Source organism: Rhinolophus sinicus, chromosome 3 (genome assembly GCF_057876585.1).
Source record: "Rhinolophus sinicus isolate RSI-liver-muscle chromosome 3, RSI-T2T, whole genome shotgun sequence".
NCBI lineage: Eukaryota > Metazoa > Chordata > Mammalia > Chiroptera > Rhinolophidae > Rhinolophus > Rhinolophus sinicus.
The window spans coordinates 200,258,055-200,277,856 of NC_142503.1; the positions used below are offsets into that span (position 1 = coordinate 200,258,055).

The 19,802-nt window shown below is 41.3% G+C and overlaps 1 protein-coding gene and 1 non-coding gene across 3 annotated transcripts; both read left to right on the forward strand.

Annotated features, from left to right (window-relative positions):
- Positions 1-220: 220 nt before the first annotated feature.
- EIF5 (eukaryotic translation initiation factor 5) lies at positions 221-8,647 on the forward strand. Of its 2 annotated transcripts, XM_019747252.3 has the most exons (12): positions 221-442; positions 577-786; positions 1,880-2,159; positions 2,279-2,360; positions 2,654-2,826; positions 3,122-3,233; positions 3,980-4,119; positions 4,361-4,519; positions 4,852-5,013; positions 5,341-5,505; positions 5,920-6,054; positions 6,458-8,647. In XM_019747252.3, exons 3-12 carry the CDS (start codon positions 2,088-2,090, stop codon positions 6,545-6,547), a joined length of 1,290 nt encoding a protein of 429 aa, XP_019602811.1. In that variant the 5' UTR covers positions 221-442; positions 577-786; positions 1,880-2,087; the 3' UTR covers positions 6,548-8,647. The 2 variants fall into 2 exon arrangements, with proteins under 2 accessions (XP_019602811.1, XP_019602812.1); XM_019747253.3 differs by lacking the exons at positions 221-442; positions 577-786 and adding an exon at positions 1,051-1,392.
- Positions 3,502-3,625, forward strand: LOC141570917 (small nucleolar RNA SNORA28). The gene has a single exon (XR_012495359.1). It is a non-coding gene; the product is annotated as a small nucleolar RNA SNORA28 (small nucleolar RNA).
- Positions 8,648-19,802: the final 11,155 nt, after the last annotated feature.

Here is a 19,802-nt window from a genome sequence, read left to right on the forward strand (position 1 = left end):
CATGGAGGCTGCGAGCCCACCACGGGGAGAACTCCGGCGGGAACGCGGACAGGCCAAAACGGCAGGGGAGGAGAACCAACCGCCATCTTCCCCCGGGAGCCCAAACCGACAAAGCGCGGCCCCGCGGCCGAAGCCCGCTGTCGCGGCTCACAGGGTCTCGCGAGACCGCGGAGGCTTCTGGGAAAAGCGGGGGAAAGGGAGGGCAGGTGAAGGAAGCCGGGACCCGGAGCTGGGGGCGGGATGAGGCGGTGAGTGGAGCCTCAGGAAGCAGAAGGGGCGGTGGAGGTTGCGATTGACGCGGCATGCAGGCCAATGACGAGTAAGCTCGGGCGAGCTTCTGACCAATGGGCTGTGCCGCTTGGCGCTGGGGGCGGGCTCTGGGGCCGAGGGTAGCTTGAGCGCGGCGGCGGCGTTGTTCAGTCACAGCGAGAACATTCCAGAGGTGAGTCCTGTGGGGAGGTGGCGGCCCCGCGCCCCCTTCCCAACCTTCCCCGCCCCCTCGATCCCCACGGGCCGCTGGCTGGCGGGGAAGGCGCCCCGACGCCCGCGGCTCACGGCGCCGTCTCTCCGCGCCAGGTCGCCAGGCCCCGGGCGCTGAAGGGTGTGGACCCCGGACGTCGCTGGGACAGCCCCTCCCCGCTGCTCGGCGGCGCCTGCCTGGCCGCTGGTCGCTGTGCTCCTCCGCCGCCTCCGCCGCCCCTCCTCGGACTCGGGTTCACACGCGCCTCACTTCATCCCAGTCCCGGGCGAGCAGCGTTGGGTTTATGTCTTTATTTGACGAAAACGGTGAGTCCGCGGGCGGCGCGGGCCGGCGGGGAGATGGCGGCCGCACAAGATGGCGGCGCGCCGCGTGACCCGGCGCGTGTGGCGCAGTTCGGGCGGGCGGGCGGCGGGGCCCGGCGAGCGGGCGCCCCCTCCCCTCCCACACCCGGCCCCCCTCCCCTCCCCCGCGCCTCCGCCCGCCGGGAGCGCGCTGCGCGGGCCCGCCGCCGGGGCTGAGTCAGGCCTCCGTGCTGCATTTATGAGTCATCGCTCGCTCCGGGGCGGGGCGGGGGCGGCCCGGGCTGGCGCCCCTCGGCAGGTTTCGTTTCCCTCGCCCCGCGGTGCCGTGCGCCCGCGGAGGCCGGCGCACGCGGGGTGTCTGCGGCCCGGTCCACCTGCCGCGGAGGAGAAGCCTGGCGATGTCGCGCCTCGCAGGCCGTTCTGGGCGCAGCCTTTCGCAGCTGCGAACGAAACGACTCGTGGCCATGGGGACGGGAGCGAAGGTTAACTGTGTGTTTGCGTAGAGCAGAGGAAGGGAGAGGAGGTCGAGGTCGGGCCATTCCGTCCCTCGGTGCACACTCGCTCCAAGGAGACCTCGTCTCCTGTGTGTTATGGGAGTGTTTCTTTGAAGTAAGCATTTGTTGCCGAAGGAACCGTTTGTGAAGAAGAGTTTCCTAGTTTTCCGTCTTAAAATGACGATTCGTGGGGGAGTGTGTATGGGAACTATGAATACAGGCTTGGTTTGGGGGAGGAGAGGTTTTGTGTTCGTTTTTCATCAGTTGTTAAAACAAGGCCACTCCACAGAAGTTGGCCTGTTACAATGCTGGGTATGTTTGGTCTGCTAGAAACCCGGGGCAGCTGAAGCAGCGCAGTTTGTTGTTTTTAGTCTGGCGTTTCCCTGCCAGAGTAACATCTTAATCAAAATGGAGGCCTTTTATGTTGCTACAGGTGTTTCGTGTTATGTGAAAATATTCATCCTTTTTCACGCAAACTGGGCATGCTTTTTAACATGGGAAAATTAGGCATAACTAACTGGAATGTAAAGGGAGGTGTTTCCACACGGGGAGTCATGCTAAGTGTGTGTGGGGGGGTTGTGTGTTCTCTTTTTCTCTTTCAGAGCTGTTGCGCAGCCATTGGTACCTGTATTGGGGAAACATAGCATACAAGCAAGAAGCTTACAGCCTCAGTGGCGAAAATTTTTTCATGTCAGAGACCGAGAACTCTTGCAGTCGTTTATGTCATCCCTTCTTCTCCAGACAGAAGATACCAAAAAGTTGCAATCAAAGATCTCTTCATCTTATTGATAAAGCCACTAATAAGCCAAAATGTCTGTCAACGTCAACCGCAGCGTGTCAGACCAGTTCTATCGCTACAAGATGCCCCGTCTGATTGCCAAGGTAATACTGATCTTCATTTTAGTAGCAAGTCCTACTCTTTTCATAGTTTTTTTTTTTTTTTTTTTTAAGATTGCATCTCCTGGGTAGACAGTGCAAAATTAAATTCTTATTTTCTTTAGGTTGAGGGCAAAGGAAATGGAATCAAGACAGTTATAGTCAACATGGTTGACGTTGCAAAGGCGCTTAATCGGCCTCCAACGTGTAAGTAATGTTTCTTGAAGAAGTTTGAAAAGGCATATTATTGACGTAGTTATAACCGTCTTTTGATTTGCATATCTTGTCTGAATTATTTACTAATTAGCTTAAGGGTTAAGTAGAACCTTGGACTTAAAACACAACTTACTAGTTGCAAGTTGCCATTAGTACAAAGAACTACACAGGCAACACTTTTTTAATCTAATATAAAGAAAATAGGGAGTGATACTTGTATCAATGTGGCTGAGTAGCCAAAGACGAGTTAAATGTAATGAATCAAACCTTTTTTATCCAACTAGATCCCACCAAATATTTTGGTTGTGAACTGGGAGCACAGACCCAGTTTGATGTTAAGAATGACCGTTACATTGTCAATGGATCTCATGAGGCGAATAAGCTGCAAGACATGTTGGATGGATTCATTAAAAAATTTGTTCTCTGTCCTGAGTGTGAGAATCCTGAAACAGAGCTGGTGAGTGCCTTTGAAGTTTTTGTCAATAAAAAAAGAAACAACATTGTTTTTGTGATCAGTTCTGTGATTGCTCCAAATCGTGTTCTTGAGAAGGCAGAGCGGGCGTAATGTACAAATTTTGGAGATATTCCCATGCTAATTTTTTAAAGTAGATCACTGGAGGAGGGGGAGAATTCTTTGGTACGTTAAGCCCGGTGTTCAGATGTCTTATGGTGGCGGGATATTTTCACACTTTTTCCTTACAGAATTTTTGTGTATTATGGATGACATACTTGTTTTTACTTTTTTTTGGCAGCATGTCAATCCAAAGAAGCAAACAATAGGTAATTCTTGTAAAGCCTGTGGTTATCGAGGCATGCTTGACACACATCATAAACTCTGCACATTCATTCTCAAAAACCCACCTGGTAAGTCTTCGTGATGAACTTCTAAGATCTGACTGTAAAGCAACTGTTTATTGGAAAGAAAAGGGAAGTTGGTTGCTATAAAACTGCAATATAAGGAACTTACAATCCTTGCATTGTGATTTATTGAAAACATCACGTTAGGATGAGTGAAATAGGTATTGAAATACAGATTGTGATGGAATCCCGGCAAAGGATCTACTTCTGGGTTAATGTTTTGTAAAAGGGGGCCTTGGCTCATTAATAAGCCTGAGTGGCTTTAGAGCATTGCAAGCAACACTCTGTGGCAGATGATCAAAACTGTCTGACACAATTTGAGCTTGCTATAGCAAGAAAGTCTAACCTATTCCGGTGCTCTCCTCCATGAGAAAAGCCGTTATATAGACTTAAACAGTGTTCTAGTTGTTGACTCAAGTGCAGTTGAACTATACCTTTGTTCAAGTTCGTGAAGGATGGAAGATGATTATAAATGCCAACCTTCACTAACTCTGAATCATCACTTCATCTTGCTATTACCTAACAATCAATACCACTAATGTTTTGGGACATTCCATTCTTAGCCTGAGTTTCTTACCTATGAAATACAGTGAATGGATTTGGTCTGTGAATCCTTAGAATTTTAAGTAACACTGTGTATATGGTTTTGAGAGGAGGGTTCTGAAGCCAAAAGGCAGAGTTTGAAATGTTCATGATGGGCAATGAGGTGTAATCTAAGCCATGGCACTAAACTTTTCTTTGTTTTCCTATAGAGAATAGTGACAGTGGTACAGGAAAGAAAGAAAAGGAAAAGAAAAATAGAAAGGGCAAAGACAAGGAAAATGGTTCCGTGTCCAGCAGTGAGACACCACCACCACCACCACCAAATGAAATCAATCCTCCACATGCTGTGGTAAGTGCAGAGTTGGTGTGATAGGCACTAAACTTAAGAGAGAGAAATTTGGTTCCGGTGAGCAGAAACACACTAGCCTTCAGCGTAATACTGCAACAGTATTTTGGGCTCCACATGCTGTTGGTTGGTTGAATTAGGGTGAACCTAATTTAGTGGAAAATGAACTTGATGTCATTAACTTGACTAGAAATCTGAAACATTTTTAAGGCCTTTCGCCAAGCATCTTCACTCTCATAAACAGGAAGAAGAGGAGGATGATGATTGGGGGGAGGATACTACCGAGGAAGCTCAAAGGCGCAGAATGGATGAAATCAGTGACCATGCAAAAGTACTGACACTCAGTGATGATTTGGAAAGGACTGTTGAAGAGCGGGTCAACATCCTGTTTGATTTTGTTAAGGTAAAAGTATTTCCTTCAAGAGCAGGTGAATGTTTATCAGTGAAATCAGCTTCAACTCAGCATTAGGTTTATGTTAACTATTTATTACTTTAAGCTGGGTATTTGGCGAGTAATTTTCTCTTGCTGTCTTTTGAATATTCAAATGCAAGGCTTATTTGTTTTCTGTTCGTTCAGGTGATTTTTGTGGATGGTCTCAGGCACTTTTTGGCAGCTGTTTATTATTTGGAAATCCAGAACTGTCAAATTGGGGGGAAAGTCAATGGGAGCGGGCACTAATATACCTAGAGCAAAATGTGCCTCCGTGTCACTGAATTGCTTCCTTTTATTCACAGAAAAAGAAGGAAGAGGGTGTTATTGACTCATCTGACAAAGAAATTGTTGCTGAAGCAGAAAGGCTGGATGTAAAAGCTATGGGCCCTCTTGTTTTGACTGAAGTTCTTTTTAATGAAAAGATTAGAGAACAGATTAAGAAATACAGGCGCCATTTCCTACGAGTAAGCAAATTGTTTTAGATTCATAAATGAGATTGCAGCTGTATGACCTTGGGAACATCACTTTAACCTTTCACTCATTTCTCTATCATGCTGAAAGTGGAGATAATTGACCTACCTTACAAGCACGGGAGTATCTGAAAACTACGTGGTTGGTCCCTTAATACATAAAGTAATCTAGAGATCTCTATGCGTTGACATTTTTGAACCACTGTTACGGGCCATAACTCTAAGGAACCAATCTTAAGGCAGTGAATATACTTGGATATTAGAATTGTCAGCTTAGAACATCTGTAAAAGCTTGTTAATACAAAGATAATCTGTTTGCAGTTTTGTCACAACAACAAAAAAGCTCAACGGTACCTTCTTCATGGTTTAGAGTGTGTGGTAGCAATGCATCAGGCTCAGCTTCTCTCCAAGATCCCACATATCTTGAAGGAGATGTATGACGCTGACCTTCTGGAAGAAGAGGTCATCATCAGCTGGTCGGAAAAGGTAGGGAATAGTTGTTTAAGATCAAAAATACTGAAACCGCTTTGGGGCTTTTTTGAAATAAGTAACTTTTAATACCTAGTCCCTTCCTCCATGAAAATGCAGTCCCTAGTTTTTTGTGTTTTTTTTTGTTTTTGTTTTTAATTAAATTTATTGGGGTGACAATTGTTAGTAAAATTACATAGATTTCAGGTGTAGTCCCTAGTTCTTGACTGGTGTGACTTGTACGTGACTCCCACTGTGTCAGCTTGCTAGTAATAACAAAATACTAGTCCGTCTCTAATATTCTCTTGTTGAATTCCATGTATTCTGTTGAGTATTTAAGATCAGGATGTGACCCAGTCTTCCTCAGAGCTCAGAATATATAAATAACTTTATATTCCTCAATCTAAGAACATTGTACCTAATATTTTTTAGGCTTCTAAGAAATATGTCTCAAAAGAACTTGCCAAAGAGATTCGTGTCAAAGCAGAACCATTTATAAAGTGGTTGAAGGAAGCAGAGGAGGAATCTTCTGGTGGTGAAGAAGATGATGAAGATGAGAACATTGAGGTAAACACTGGGAAAAGTTAAATTCAGTATTAGTGATGCGTGTTTTTGAGAATTGTAAAATGGCAAACTTGAGTAATTGAGGCAATAAAGTCTCAATAATTTGGAAAATAGTCCTTAATAGTAAAGGTGGTAGAAATCTCATATCCGTAGACATGATTCTAAATAAATGTCTGGATTCCCAAAGTAGGGTTTATTTAATGAGGGTTGAGTATAGAGGTGCTAGTGGTCTGTAAACATTAACGTATTGTTAGGCTATGGAGAGAAATCTTTTGCATAAAAACTGCATGAAGAATGATGGCTGCATGTACGGAATTTTTCTTTGTTGACCATTGACTTATTTTTTATAAGTACATTTATTGGGATAAAAAGGTTTATACTCAATAAATAACGTTTCTTCTATCAGGTGGTGTATTCGAAGACTGCCAGTGTACCGAAAGTTGAAGCTGTGAAGTCTGACAACAAGGACGATGACATAGATATTGATGCCATTTAAAGGGGTGGGTGCAGCCCAGCTTAACAGTGTAATGCTGAGAATCTTTCCGCGTCATCAGCCAGAAGTGCAACATGTATGTGCAAAAGCTAAAATGGCTTCACATCATGCTACACTTTCTACTAAAAATGTATTGCTGTGAGTGGTCTGTAATTACGCCCGAGACATCTAGGGAGTCCATACACATATCAGTGACCAGATATAGTTTGCTTATTTATAGCATGTTTCTTTTTGAAAACTTAGTGGTGGACACATTTGGATCACATTTATACAGTTACAAAAATAAAGATTTGATTTTGGTCATTCTTCATATTTTTGGCTCTGAATGACTTAAGCTGAATTAATTGGCTCCTTTTAAAAGTGTTGCACCGTTATTTAACTTGATAGGATTCTTGGAGCCTGTTAGAAATTGTTGGGTGCTGGGACAGTAAAGAGGTCTTCAGCAGAATGTAAACATACACTTGTAATTACCTTATTCAGTCGTTAAGAAATACAGTACTTTGAAGTCTTATCTTTAGTCTCTCAAATTGGTATCTGGTATTGTACATTCTTACCATACCAAGGTGGACAGTGCAACCCCTTTGTCTTATTGAGGGTAAAAATGACGTGAGTGTCCTATGAATAATTTTAAGGGCAGGTTTGAAACTTGAATTGTGTTTTGTTGTGTTTTTTTTTTTTTTTTCTTTCCTGTTCACTTACCCCAAATTGTAGTCATTGAAGTCCCGTGCAGTGCACGTCGGATGAGCCAGGGGAATTGTCACATTAACAAGTCAGCATGCTATGTGTGTAGCTGTTGCTTTGTGCTGAGAGAAAACTCGCAAGTTGGGGTATGATTAAATAGTAATCTCTATGATTTTTATTTGGGGAAAGAAGTGAAAGGTGCACTTAATCTCTAGCAAAAGCAGCATAATGTTTCAGCTTTTACGGTTTAAATTACAATTTCCAAATGTTCCTGACATACTGTATATTTTGTTCAGTGGATTTTCCCTGATACTATGGCTTATTTAATGCCTTCTACATTTGGACACAGCTGTGCTCTTTAGGTTTGGTTGCTATCTTGCCAAAATAAGTGTTACTATGTTTCAAACTCCCCCCCCCCCCCAAATGTCTTATTTTAAAAGAAAGCTAAAATTGTACTTGCAAGCCAGAACCTATATTTTGGTGCAAGACTTGGGGTGACTTTTACTTCACATTGAATATAGGCAGACACTCAAGAAGTCTATGTGATGGCCACTGGATGCAGGTGACTAGGGCCTGGCCCAGCCCATCCTGGGCTTTAGATTTAGAAATAACTTGCCCAATTTCGCTGATCTAAACTCACCTGATATGGATTCTGCCTGTACCCGAGAAATAATTTTCAAGGTAGAAACGTATTGCATTTATTACTTTTCATAAGAAGTGCACTGCAGAATCAGGACCATGGGTTTTATTTGGAGCACGGGCTTGAATCATTCACCTCTTGACTACTTTGTGATCTTACAGGTTATAACGAGACCTTAAATGTGTGTAAAAAATTTTCACTCTGAAATTATACACGTTTGGTATAATAAAACCTTGTTAGCTTGATATTTTAAGGAATTAAAATCTGGCTGTTTTACTGGAGAGATACGAGTTCGTCTCCAGCTGCTTTTTGATAGATTTTGATGAGAGTGAAGCAGAAGCCATATGCCTGGAGGGGGGAGTGTGCTTTGTCACCAAAGAGAAGAGGGTTTTGCAAGTCCACATGTTACCTGGGTTTCACATTCTTCGCTGGAGGCCTTTGCTTTCCTTATCTGAAATTCTAGAGAGATACTGGTGGCCTAAGTCAAGTTGCATTCTGCGTACCCAGTGTCAAGCTAATGAGGTTCTGTTATGGAAGTTTCCCCCGCCCCTCCCCCTCCTTTTTAATCTGAAGGAAAACATATTCAGGGCTAAAACACTAAAGACAAAATTTTGGCTTAAACCGGTATTCAGTCTGGTGCCAAACTTCCGATAGAATTCAGATCTACAGAATTACCCAGAGGCTGTCCTAATAGAGTAATCATTCACTTTGCTCTATTCAACTGTCTTAAACTTTCTTGTTTCAAACAGCTACGTTACTTGATTAAAACAATGTTAAAATTATATTTTGTCTCTGCTTTAATGTTAAAATTAGCCTAAATTTTCGTACAATTTTGGAGTGTTGAAATCTGCCATTTTTGTAGCTGCTGCTTTGAATTTGTGTTGGACGTTTCCTCCAGTTGCCATCCCTGCTCACAGAACAGATGTTGCTAATTACCTTGGGTCAGTGGTTTTCCTTAAGTCTCGTGCTCCTCTTCTGTAACTTGAGTTGATTACAAACTGGAAACATCTGCCTTAATCTGATTTCATGAACTATTTACGGGTGCTTACTAGGGAATTCAGACATCAAGTATATACAGGCAGACCGCAGAGACTGCAGGGCCAGTTCCAGACCACTGCAGTAAAGTGAGTCGTAATCTTTGCTGGTGAATGATCTTAACCTTTAATTTATGAAAAGTTCATCTGAAGCACAAGAAAAACATGGTATGCCTGTGACTGTATAACTGGATATAGCATATATCTTTAATTGAGAAAGGGAAATAGAGAAGGGTGCTAAGCAAGTCTTTTCTGAAGTAGATGAACTTACAAGGTACTAGTTTGGGTCCTAAAGGTTTGAGGGGGGAAGGGTATCTCCTAATCCAGTGCTCAGTGCTTCCCACCTTGGGGTATGTGCAAATCACCCCCACCCCCACTGTTTGCTCCAGAGCACCAAGCACTGACTCAAAGCCTTTGACCTGGAGATAAGGTCAAAATGAAAGTTGGCCTTTGGAAGAGAGTGGAAAATCCAAAAGATACTGTGATAAATAAGCCTTCTGCATTTTCTATCTGGGAGTTTGAGCCTCATGGTCCTGAGGCATAGGTAGGGTTGTCCCAAAGTTGCTCACCTAGTCTGGTTCCTGTGCCCAGACACTATGTCTCCTGTATTGCTGAGGTAAGGTGTTTAAAACCAAAGCAAGATTTCTGTTGAAATCTACTTAGAACAAAGTAACCAGCAATGAGATTTCTATAACCAACCTGCAACCAATCTTTATCTAGTGAACTCTTCCTAATTGCTATAACTCTACCCATAATACTTGAGTATAATTCAAAAAAGGAAAGTTGGCTGTCTCTGCATTGTCGTTTTGATGATTATTCAAACTGGCCTATTAGACCACTCCAAATCTTCAGTGTGCGCCGTGCCAGGAACAGTGCTGCACTTTTGTGTCGGTCCTCTCCAACGATATATCATGTGGTATGTGTTGTCTTCCCTGAGGGGACAGCAGCATCTCTGTCCCCAGTACTCTGTAGACCTTGAGTCCTAAGAATGACCCTGAGTGGAGTGACATGGACAGATGACTTGCTGGAGGCCTATGGCTGGCTTGTAGTCCCCAGGGTCTGATCACATGAGCCTTTGTTTAGAGTAGGTTGGGAGTTTGGGCTTCATGTTCACCTGCAGTAGGACTCTATTCCAGCCTAACTCCTTGTCTCACAAAGGTCTCAACTCTGGTTCTTGGCAGCCAGAAAGTTGAATCATTCCAATGTGCTACGTACGATGTGGGAATAATAGCTACAGAGACGTTCCCCAGGACATAGTGTTGGGATCTTAAAGCAGGCGGTAGGGTCTGAGTTGGCCCAGGGCCTGCCATCTGGTTTTCCATTCAGTGAGATCTATTCACTTGGGCTTTAGAATCACAACTGGATTCTGGCCAGGGCCTGCCTATAATACTGGAAGGTTTATCTTTCCATGTCTGCCTAATGGAGATGGTAACCCTGTGTGCAGCATTTATAAGCCTGATGGATGCCTAATGCTGCAGGCAGAGGTAATGCCTGCTGGGGCAGCTTGGAAGGAGGGGTGGTAGTGTAGGGGTCACAGACTGAGGAGAGCAGTGGGTAGCTTAAAGGAAAGAACTGTATCCAGCCTTGCCTGTTTCCTATGCAACATACCGAGTTAGCTGAGAAGCTCGCATCAGCACCACCATGGGGCATCACCGAGCTGGTGCTGGAGACATTCAGTCCCTAGCCCAAGGTGCAAGGCCAGTGGGTAAGGTAAGGCTGGCTTGAGTCTGGTCCCAGCATTCCTAATGCACAGGGAAGGAATGCTTCCAAAGCATCCCTAGTTTCTGGTAAAACTAAAAAGAAATTGTGGAAATTAAAACTTACTAAACAATTAGATGAATAAAAATACCAAAATTACAAGAGCAGTGCTAAGAAGGAAATTTATAGCTATACATGCTTACATTAATAAGATCTCAAATGAAGAAGCAAACTTTACAACTTAAGGAACTAGAAAAAGAACAAACCTGAAACTAACAAAAGGAAGGGAATAAGGACTAAAGCAGAGATAAGAGAAAGAATAGGAAAATAATGAAAATGAAACCAGAAGTTGGTTCTCTGAAAAGAACAACAAAATGACAAATCATGCACTGAGTGGACTAAGGGGAAAAAGACTCAAATTACTAAAATGAGAAACAAAAATGGGGTCATTAATACTGATTCTTAAGAAATAAAAAGGATTATAAGCACTATGCACAACTGTATACCAACAAAGTGGCTAACCTAGATACAATGGATCAACTCCTGGAAACAAAACCAGTGAGGACTAAATCACCAAGGAATACAAAATCAACAGCTAGTAAGGAGATCGAATCAGAGATCAAAAATCTCCAGACAATAAAAGCCCAGGACCTGATGGCTTCACTGGTGAGTTCTATCAAATATTTAAAGAACTAACACGATCCTTAAAGTACCCAAAAATTGGAGAGGAGGAAACATTTCCTAAACTCAGTTTGAGGCCAGCATAACCCTGATACTAAAGCCAGAAAAACACTGCACGAAAACCACAGACCAATATCCCTTATGAACATTGATGCTCAAGTCCTCAATGAAATGCCAGCAAACCGATTCAGAAGCATATTAAAAGGATTATGCATCATGACACATTTATTGCTGGAATAAAGTGATGGCTCAACATACAAAGATTTGGTCAGTGTAATACCAAATTAAAAGGATAAAGGGGAAAATTCCATAATACATTTTGATTAATGAAGAAAAAGCTTTTGACAAAATTCAACACTTCAGTGATAAGAACATGCAACAACCAAGAGTAGAAGGAAAGTACCTCGAGCATAATAAAAACCGTATATGAAAAACGCACAGGGAATATCATACTTAAGTAGTGAAAGACTGAAAGGTTTTCTTCTAAGATCATAAGACGATCCCTGCTTTCACTACTGTTCATCAGAGTACTGAAAGCTCTAGCCAGAGCAACTAGGCAAGAAAAAGAAAAGCAACTAAATTAGAATAAAACTGCATATGATCTGCTCTTCTATGTAGAAAGTTCTAACGATTCCATAAACTGGGAGAGGTAATGAATTCAGCAAAGTAGCAGGATACAAACTCGACACAATCAGTTGCGTTTCTGTACATGTTTTGTCCTGGTCTCCGCCTATTGATAACCAGTGTTGTGGCTGGACCAGTGTTATGGTTCTTGTGATTGCAAGATGCCCTTCATCAATAACTCAGGAAACTGAAAAGATACAGGTTTATTACAAACAAGTGGTGGAAATTATGCAGCACACTTGGGGCCACACAGTGAGGTCACAGGTAGAGTGTATGGTCCAGGAGTTAAGCTTTTATTGGGGTCGAGGGTGGAGTCTAGTTTCTTGAGCTTACTCTATTGGTGAATTTAAAACATAAAGGTCAGGGGCTGGCCCGGTGCCTCAGGTGGTTGGAGCTCCATGCTCCTAACGCCGAGGGCTGCCGGTTCCATTCCCACATGGGCCAGTGGGCTCTCAACCACAAGGTTGCTCGACTCCCGCAAGAGATGGTAGGCTGTGCCTCCTGCAACTAACGGCAGCAACTGGACCTGGAGCTGAATGGTGTCCTCCACAACTAAGATTGAAAGAACAACTTGACTTGGAAGAAGTTCTGGAAGTACACACTATTCCCCAATAAAGTCCTGTTCCCCTTCCCCAATAAAATCTTAAAAGAACAAAAAAACAAAAACCATAAAGGCCAGCGTTTAAAATATGGGAAGAGAAGGGGGGGGGGGGGAAGTACTTCAAATGGTCAGTTACTGAAATCAACTGAGATCTCAAACAAAAGAGCCTCAGTGGGGGGGGCAGCCTGGCTTTCTACCTAGTTAGTGACTGGCAAGGTGTTTATTCAAGATACCTGTCTTTGAAGTGGTTGCCTCTAAAATGGGTGCATTGGCAATCAAAGCTTAAGTCAAGCATGTGCATTACCCTGTTTCCTCGAAAATAAGACCTCGCTGGACAATCAGCTGTAATGAATCTTTTGGAGCAAAAATTAATATAAGACCCGGTCTTACGTTAATTTTTGCTCCAAAACACACATTAGAGCTGATTGTCCGGCTAGGTCTTATTTTCAGGGAAACGGTATTTTTTAAAAAACCAAATTTCAGGGCTTACACTATAATTAAACAATCTGAAAAGGAAATAATTCCATTTACAATAGCATCAAAAAGAATAAAGTACTTAGGGATTAACTTGACCAAGGAGGTAAAAGATTTGTATATTGAAAACTACAAAATACTGCTGAAAGAAAGAAGACGTGAATAAATGAAACTATATCCCATGTTCATGGGTTGGAAGACTTAGTATTAAGATGTCAATATACTACCCATAACAAATAATGTTATTTAGGATTACATCCTAAAGTTATAAAAAACTAATTAAAATTGATTCCATCTTCACTTCAAGAGCATACCCGGCTCCTACCCAGCTGTGTTACCACCAGTTATTGCTGTCAGAAATTATATCTTTATGCTTGTTTGTCCAGAAACAGGCTAATAATTGTTTTTATTCATTAGATTCTTAAATCATATAGAAAATAAAAAGTGGAGTTACAAACCAAATTCCAACAATGCTAGCTTTCATAATTGCCTGTATATTTACCTTTACTAGAGATGTTTATTTTTTTGTACAGTTTCAAGTTACTCTCGTGTCCTTTCAGCCTGAAGGAGTCCCTTATAGCATTTCATGTAGGGCTGGTCTAGTGGTAGTGAATGAACTCTCTCAGCTTTTGTTTATCTAGGAATGTCTTCATTTCTCCCTCATTTTTGAAGAACCGTTTTCCCCTGATGTAGAATTCTTGATTGATAGTTTTTTCTTTTTTATTTCAGCACTTTGAATATTTCAACCCACTACCTTATGGCCTTCAAGGTTTTTGAGGAGAAATTTTCTGATAATCTTATTGGGGACCCAAAAAAAAAAAATCCCTGTATGTGATGAGTCATTTCCCTCTTGCTGTTTTCCAGATTGTCTTTGTGTTTTGAAATTTTGATTAAAATATGTCTTAGTGCGAGTGTTCCTGAGTATTTCCATTCATGGCTGTCATCAAAGTTGAGAAGTTTTCAGCCATTATTTTGTCAGTCTCTCTGCCTCTTTGTCTCTTCCTTCTGGGACTCCTACAATGCATATGCTGGTCCCTTAGGCTCTGTTGACTTCACTCTTTTTCTTTCTGTTCCTCAGATTTAATAATTTCTATTGTTCTGACTTCAAGTTTGCTGATTTTTCTGCCTGCTCAAATTTACTTTTGAGTTCCTTGAGTAAATTCTTCATTTCAGTTATTGTACTGTTCAGATCCAGAGTTTCTTTTTGGTTCCTTTTTATACTTGATTGATATTTCCATTTTGTTCAAATATTATTTCTTGACTCTGTCCATGTCTTTCTTTAGCTTTTTGAATGTTTTTAAGACAGTTGTTTTAAAAGTCTTTTTTAGTACATGTGCTCTTCCTGAGATAGTTTTTGTCAATTAATATTTTCCTTTGAATGGGCCAGACTTTCTTGTATCTTTATATGCCTTGTGATTTATTTTGTTGCTGAAAACCGGACGTACGAGTTTTCTATGTGGTAACTCTGGAAATCAGATTCTCTCCCATTGCCAGGGTATTCTATTTAAATTTTTGGTTCTGGAAGATGCTTCAGCCGGTGGCGGTGTACAATAATGACTGCTTGCCTTTGTGTCTGCACATCTGTGATCAGAAGCAGCAATCAGCGATCAGTACACAGATCCCTGATATTTGGAGAAGGAGGCACTATTGCCCACTCTGGCTCCCACAAACCACTGTAGGAACCATGTCCTGCTATAAGGCTGAGAGGACTGGGGAATGCGTAGCAGCTACCATGCTAAGAGAGAAAATGACTGGAATTAACCAGGGTTTGCCATCCAAGCCCTGCCCTGGAAGCAAAGCCTTCCAGTAAGGTCCAGAGTTCCAAAATAGTTACAGCAAACAGATTCTGCCAGTGCAACTGTTGTCTAGGCGGGGAGAAGGATTCCTGGTGCTTCCTACTCCATTGTCTTCCCTGACGTCGCTGCTATCCAAAGAACTCTTACAACTCAGTAACAGACAACCCAATTAAAAATGGGCAAAGGATCTGCATAGACATTTCTCCAAAGAAAATATACAAGTGGCTAACAAGCACATGAAAAGATGCTCGAGAGGACTGTTAGCGAAAATTCAAATCAAAACACCACAACGAGATACAACTTCCACTAGGATGGTGTGCTAGACTGACAAATGGCACCCCACAAGCTGGCTGCTTCAGATCTCGAACCTGATAATGTTACCTTACATGGCAAGAGATGTGATGAAGTTACAGACTCGAGAGGAGGAGCTTATCTTGCATTATCTGGACCCTAAAGGCAATCGTGTGTTCTCGTAAGAAAGAGGCAGAGAAAGTTTTGAGAGACACACAACACGCACAGGAAGGACATGTAAAGACAGAGGTAGAGATTGGATTAATGCAACCACAAGCCTAAGAATGCCGGCAGCCACCAGAAGCCAGAAGAGACTAGGAACAGACTCACCACTAGAACCTTCTGACGAAGCACAGCCGGCTGGCACCTTGATTTCAGACTTCCGGTCTTTAATTTCTGTTGCCTTAAGCCACCAAATGTATGGTGATGTGTTTTGGCAGCCTTAGGATACTAATATGGATGGCTGTAAAAAAACGTAACAAATATTGGTGAGGATGTGGTGATATTGTAACCCTCATGCACATACACTGCTGGTGGGAATGTAAATGGTGTAGCAACTTGGGAGAAGTCTCAACTCGCAGTTCCTCAAAAGATGAAATACAGTGTAGAGTTACTATAAGATCAAGCGATTCCACTCCCTAGGAATATACTCGAGAGAAATGAAGACAGGCGTCCATAATGCTGCAGCAGTGTTATTCATAATAGTCAAAAAGTGGAAGCAACCTAAACGTCCATCAACTGTCGAACGGATCAGTAAAATGTGGTGCATAGAACGGATTATCATTTTGCATTGTGGTGTTTGCTATTTCTTAGTGACTTACAGGAATTCCTTATATATTCAAGATACTAATCTTTTGTCAGTTATGTGCATGAAAATACCTTCTCTAAGTTTGTAACATGTCTTTTCCCTATGTTTGTATCTTTAATGTAGTTGAAGTGGGTCTAATTTTTCCTGGTGTCTGACAAAATCCTGCATCTTTACATATGTTACTGGCCAGTTGCCAGCCTGCTTGCGAAGTACCTTTTCAAGTCTCTTGCCTATTTTTCTACTGGGCGATTTGGCTTTTTCTTAGAGATTTATAGACATTCTATCTATAGGGTATACATGAGCCTTTGTCAGTTACATGTGTTACAAATACCATCTCCGTGCTCTTTGTTGGTTTCTGTCTGTTTCCTCTTTGATATCTTTGGGTGAAAAGTTTATTTTTTTTTAAACTTTTATTTATTTTTAGGTATGTTTTTCCAGGACCCATCAGCTCCAACTCAAGTAGTTGTTTCAATCTAGTAGTGGAGGGCGCAGCTCACTGGCCCATGTGGGGGTTGAACTGGCAACCCTGGTGTTATGAGCATCGTGCTCTAACCAACTGAGCGAACCGACCATGTCCCCTTTTTTTTTTTTAACTTTTATTAGAAGTTCTTAATTTTACTGTAATCAACTTTGCCAGTCTTTAGGGTTTTTATGCCAATTTAGTAAATTTCCCTTACCCTAAATATTTTTCTTATATTTTATATTTTGTCTTTCATAGTCAGATCTACTATAAGTTTTGTGTATGGTATGAAGTATGGATCAAGTTTCTTTTTTTTTTCCTATGGGAATATCCCATCAGAACTATCTATTTAAAAGCTTCTTTCCCCACTGCTGTGCAGTGCTCCCTTGGTTGTAAATCAGGTACTTACGTGTTGGTTTGCTTCTGAGTTTTCTTTGCTATTCCACTGAGCTAGTTTTGTATTTATACACTAATGCCACACTGCCTTAATTACTAGACTTTGTAATAGGCCTTGATATTCAGTGAGGCCATTCTCCTACCCCATTACTCTGCTTTAAAAAGCTTTTGGATTTTCTTGGTCCTTTGCATTTCTATATAAATTTAGAATCAGCTAGTAAGGAGCACACACGGGTACACACACACACACACACACACACCCCTTCTGGCATGTTTTCTGAGACTATTGACTGTAGAGATCAATTTTCTAGAATCAATATATTTGTAATAATGACTTCTGATATATAAACATAGCATTATTCTACCTTTTACTTAGATATTCTCTAATTTCTCTTAATTCTCATTGGTTGTCTATGCAGATACCGTGAATATCTTTTATATAAATAGTCTCTTTTACAAAAATTCATTCTCTAGCTCTTTGTGTCTACTTTATAGAAATTACAATTTCTTATATCCAGCAGCCTTACTAAAGTCATTAATTCTGATAATTTATCCATATGTTATTTTGGATTTTCAATGTACACACTTTGTAATGTGCAAATAATGGCAGTTTTATTTCCAATCCCTTTATCTCTTATTTCTCTTTTCTATCTGCACTGACTAGGAGCTCCAGTACAATCTTGAGTGAAAGCAGCAAAAGTGGGCTCCCTTGTGTTTTCCTGATGGCAGAGGGAAAGCTGGAAGTTCTTTTAATACATTAGGGATGATGATATTTGCTGCAGGATTTTGTAGGTGGTCTTAGATCAAGGAAGTTCCAGTCTATTCCTGCTTTGCTAGAAATATGTAATCAGTTGTTTTTCTGCATGTATTGTGTTTATATGATTTTTTTCTCCTTTATTCTGCTATTTTGGTGAATTACATTGATTAATTTTTGAATGTTAAACCAAACTTGCATTCCTAGAATAAACCCAATTTGGTTGTAATGTATTATCTTTTCAGTAATCACTGAATTCAGTTACTAATGTTTTATTTAGAATTATGTTTATCTGTGTTCCTGAACAATAATATTGCCATGTAATTTTCTTTGCCATGTAATGTCCTCATCAGATTTAGGAAAAAGGCCACAGTGTCTAGCTAAAATAGACTTGTGAGTGTCTCCCCCTTTTCTTTTCTCCAGAAGAGTTTGTGTGAGATTAGTGTTCTTTCTTTTCAGATGTTTGGTAGAACAGCTGGTGAAGTCATTGAGCCTAGAGTTTTCTTTGTGGGAAAGTTTTGAATTGCAGGTTCAATTTCTTTGTTGGTTATGGGAATATTAAGAGTGTCTATTTATTCTCATGCCAATTTGGTAAGGTGTGTTTTCCTGGAAATTTGTCCATATCATCTGAATTTTTAGATGTATTGTTATAAAGTTGTTCATAGTAACCTCTTACTGCCGTATTTATTTCTAAAAGATCTCAAGTAATGTCTTTGTTTACTCTTGACATTGTTATCTGTGTGACTCTCACCTGGATCAATCTCACCAGAGCTGAGACTTGTAGCTTTGTTGACTCTCTTTGTTTCATTACTTTCTCCTCTTTGTTGTTTCCTTTCGTCTGCTTTCTTTCTCTGCTCCTTTTCAAGCTTTTTGAAGTGCTTGCTTAGGTCATGGATTTTCAGCCTGCCTTCTTGTCTGCAAGAATTTCTATAAAATTGAAATGTGTTCATTGACAATTTGGTAGAACGCACTTCTAAAACTGTTTCAACTTCTTTAATAGTTATGGAGCTATTAATTTTCTATTTCTTCTTGGGTAGTTATGATGTTACAGTTTTCTAGGAATTAATTGGTTTTGATCAAGCTTTCAAAATTATTGACACAAATTTGTTGATAGTGTTCCCTTATCTTTTACATCTCTGCAACTGTAACCGTATCTTCCTTTATATTTTCTAGTGCTTTACTCCTGCGTTCTCTCCTTTATTCTTAGTCAGACTAGAGTGTTACCTTTTTAACTAGTTTTTCCACATAACTGTTTCTTGGCTTTGTTGATCTCATTTTATCTTTGTTCTCTATTTCATTTAATTTCTGCTTTCATTTTGTCCTTTTTACTGTCTTTGGGTATGCTATATTCTTTTTTTAACTACATAATATTAATACATAGCTCATTAATTTTTAGACCTTTTTTTCCGTAAACATACAAGATTATAATTTTGTCTCTAAATAGCACTTTCATTGTATCCCACAAATTTTGATGTGTGAAGTTTTCATTATCATTCAAGTCTATGTTTTTCTTCTCGATTTCTTTGACCTATAAATTCTCTGTGAATATGAGTTGTGTGTAGGCTTCTGTTTTTAGGGAAGTTTTGGGGTTTTGTTGTTGTCGTTCCTGTTTGTTTGCCTGCCTTAGATCTACATTTGAGAGTTTGTTTTACCAGTCTCTTTTGGGCTTCGCTGGCTGCAGAAATCAGTTTCTGCTTATTAACATTCAAGCACATCAATTATTCATTGGGGCTTAGACACATTACACACTCCGAGTCATCCATGCTACTCTTTGTGAAAGGACGCTTTGAGCCCAGCAGCCCCACGGGGAGGGCGTGTAGGTGGGACTCAGGGCTGAGTCAGAAGGCCAGCCCTGGACAGCTCATGTCTGAGGTCGCTCTGCCGGAACAGTCCTGCTCTAACAACTTGGTGGGATTCATCAGGATGAGAGGCTAGACCTCTAAGGGTTTTGCTCTTTCAATTCTGCTCTTGTCTTTGACCTGGAATATGCTGGCAGCAAATATTTTCCAAATGCAGTCATGATAACCACTTTCCCAGCTGAGGAATATGATGAACCATCGAAAACATTGTGATCAGCAGATGGGGAAACAGAAATGCAGGGTGGGAGGGAGGGTCTTAGGCAAAGCCACTTGCCAGCCAGGCGCAAGGGCTGCGTGTCAGGTTCCCACACGCGATCCATAATGAGGGACAGAAAGGTGGTGGGTTGGCTATGATTATGTCCTAGTGCACTGACTTCAAGATAAAATTAATTCTATTACCAGCAAGTGAAGAATTACCCTCCTTTCTTGCAAAACCCCCCAAATAGCCAATAGATTGCCTG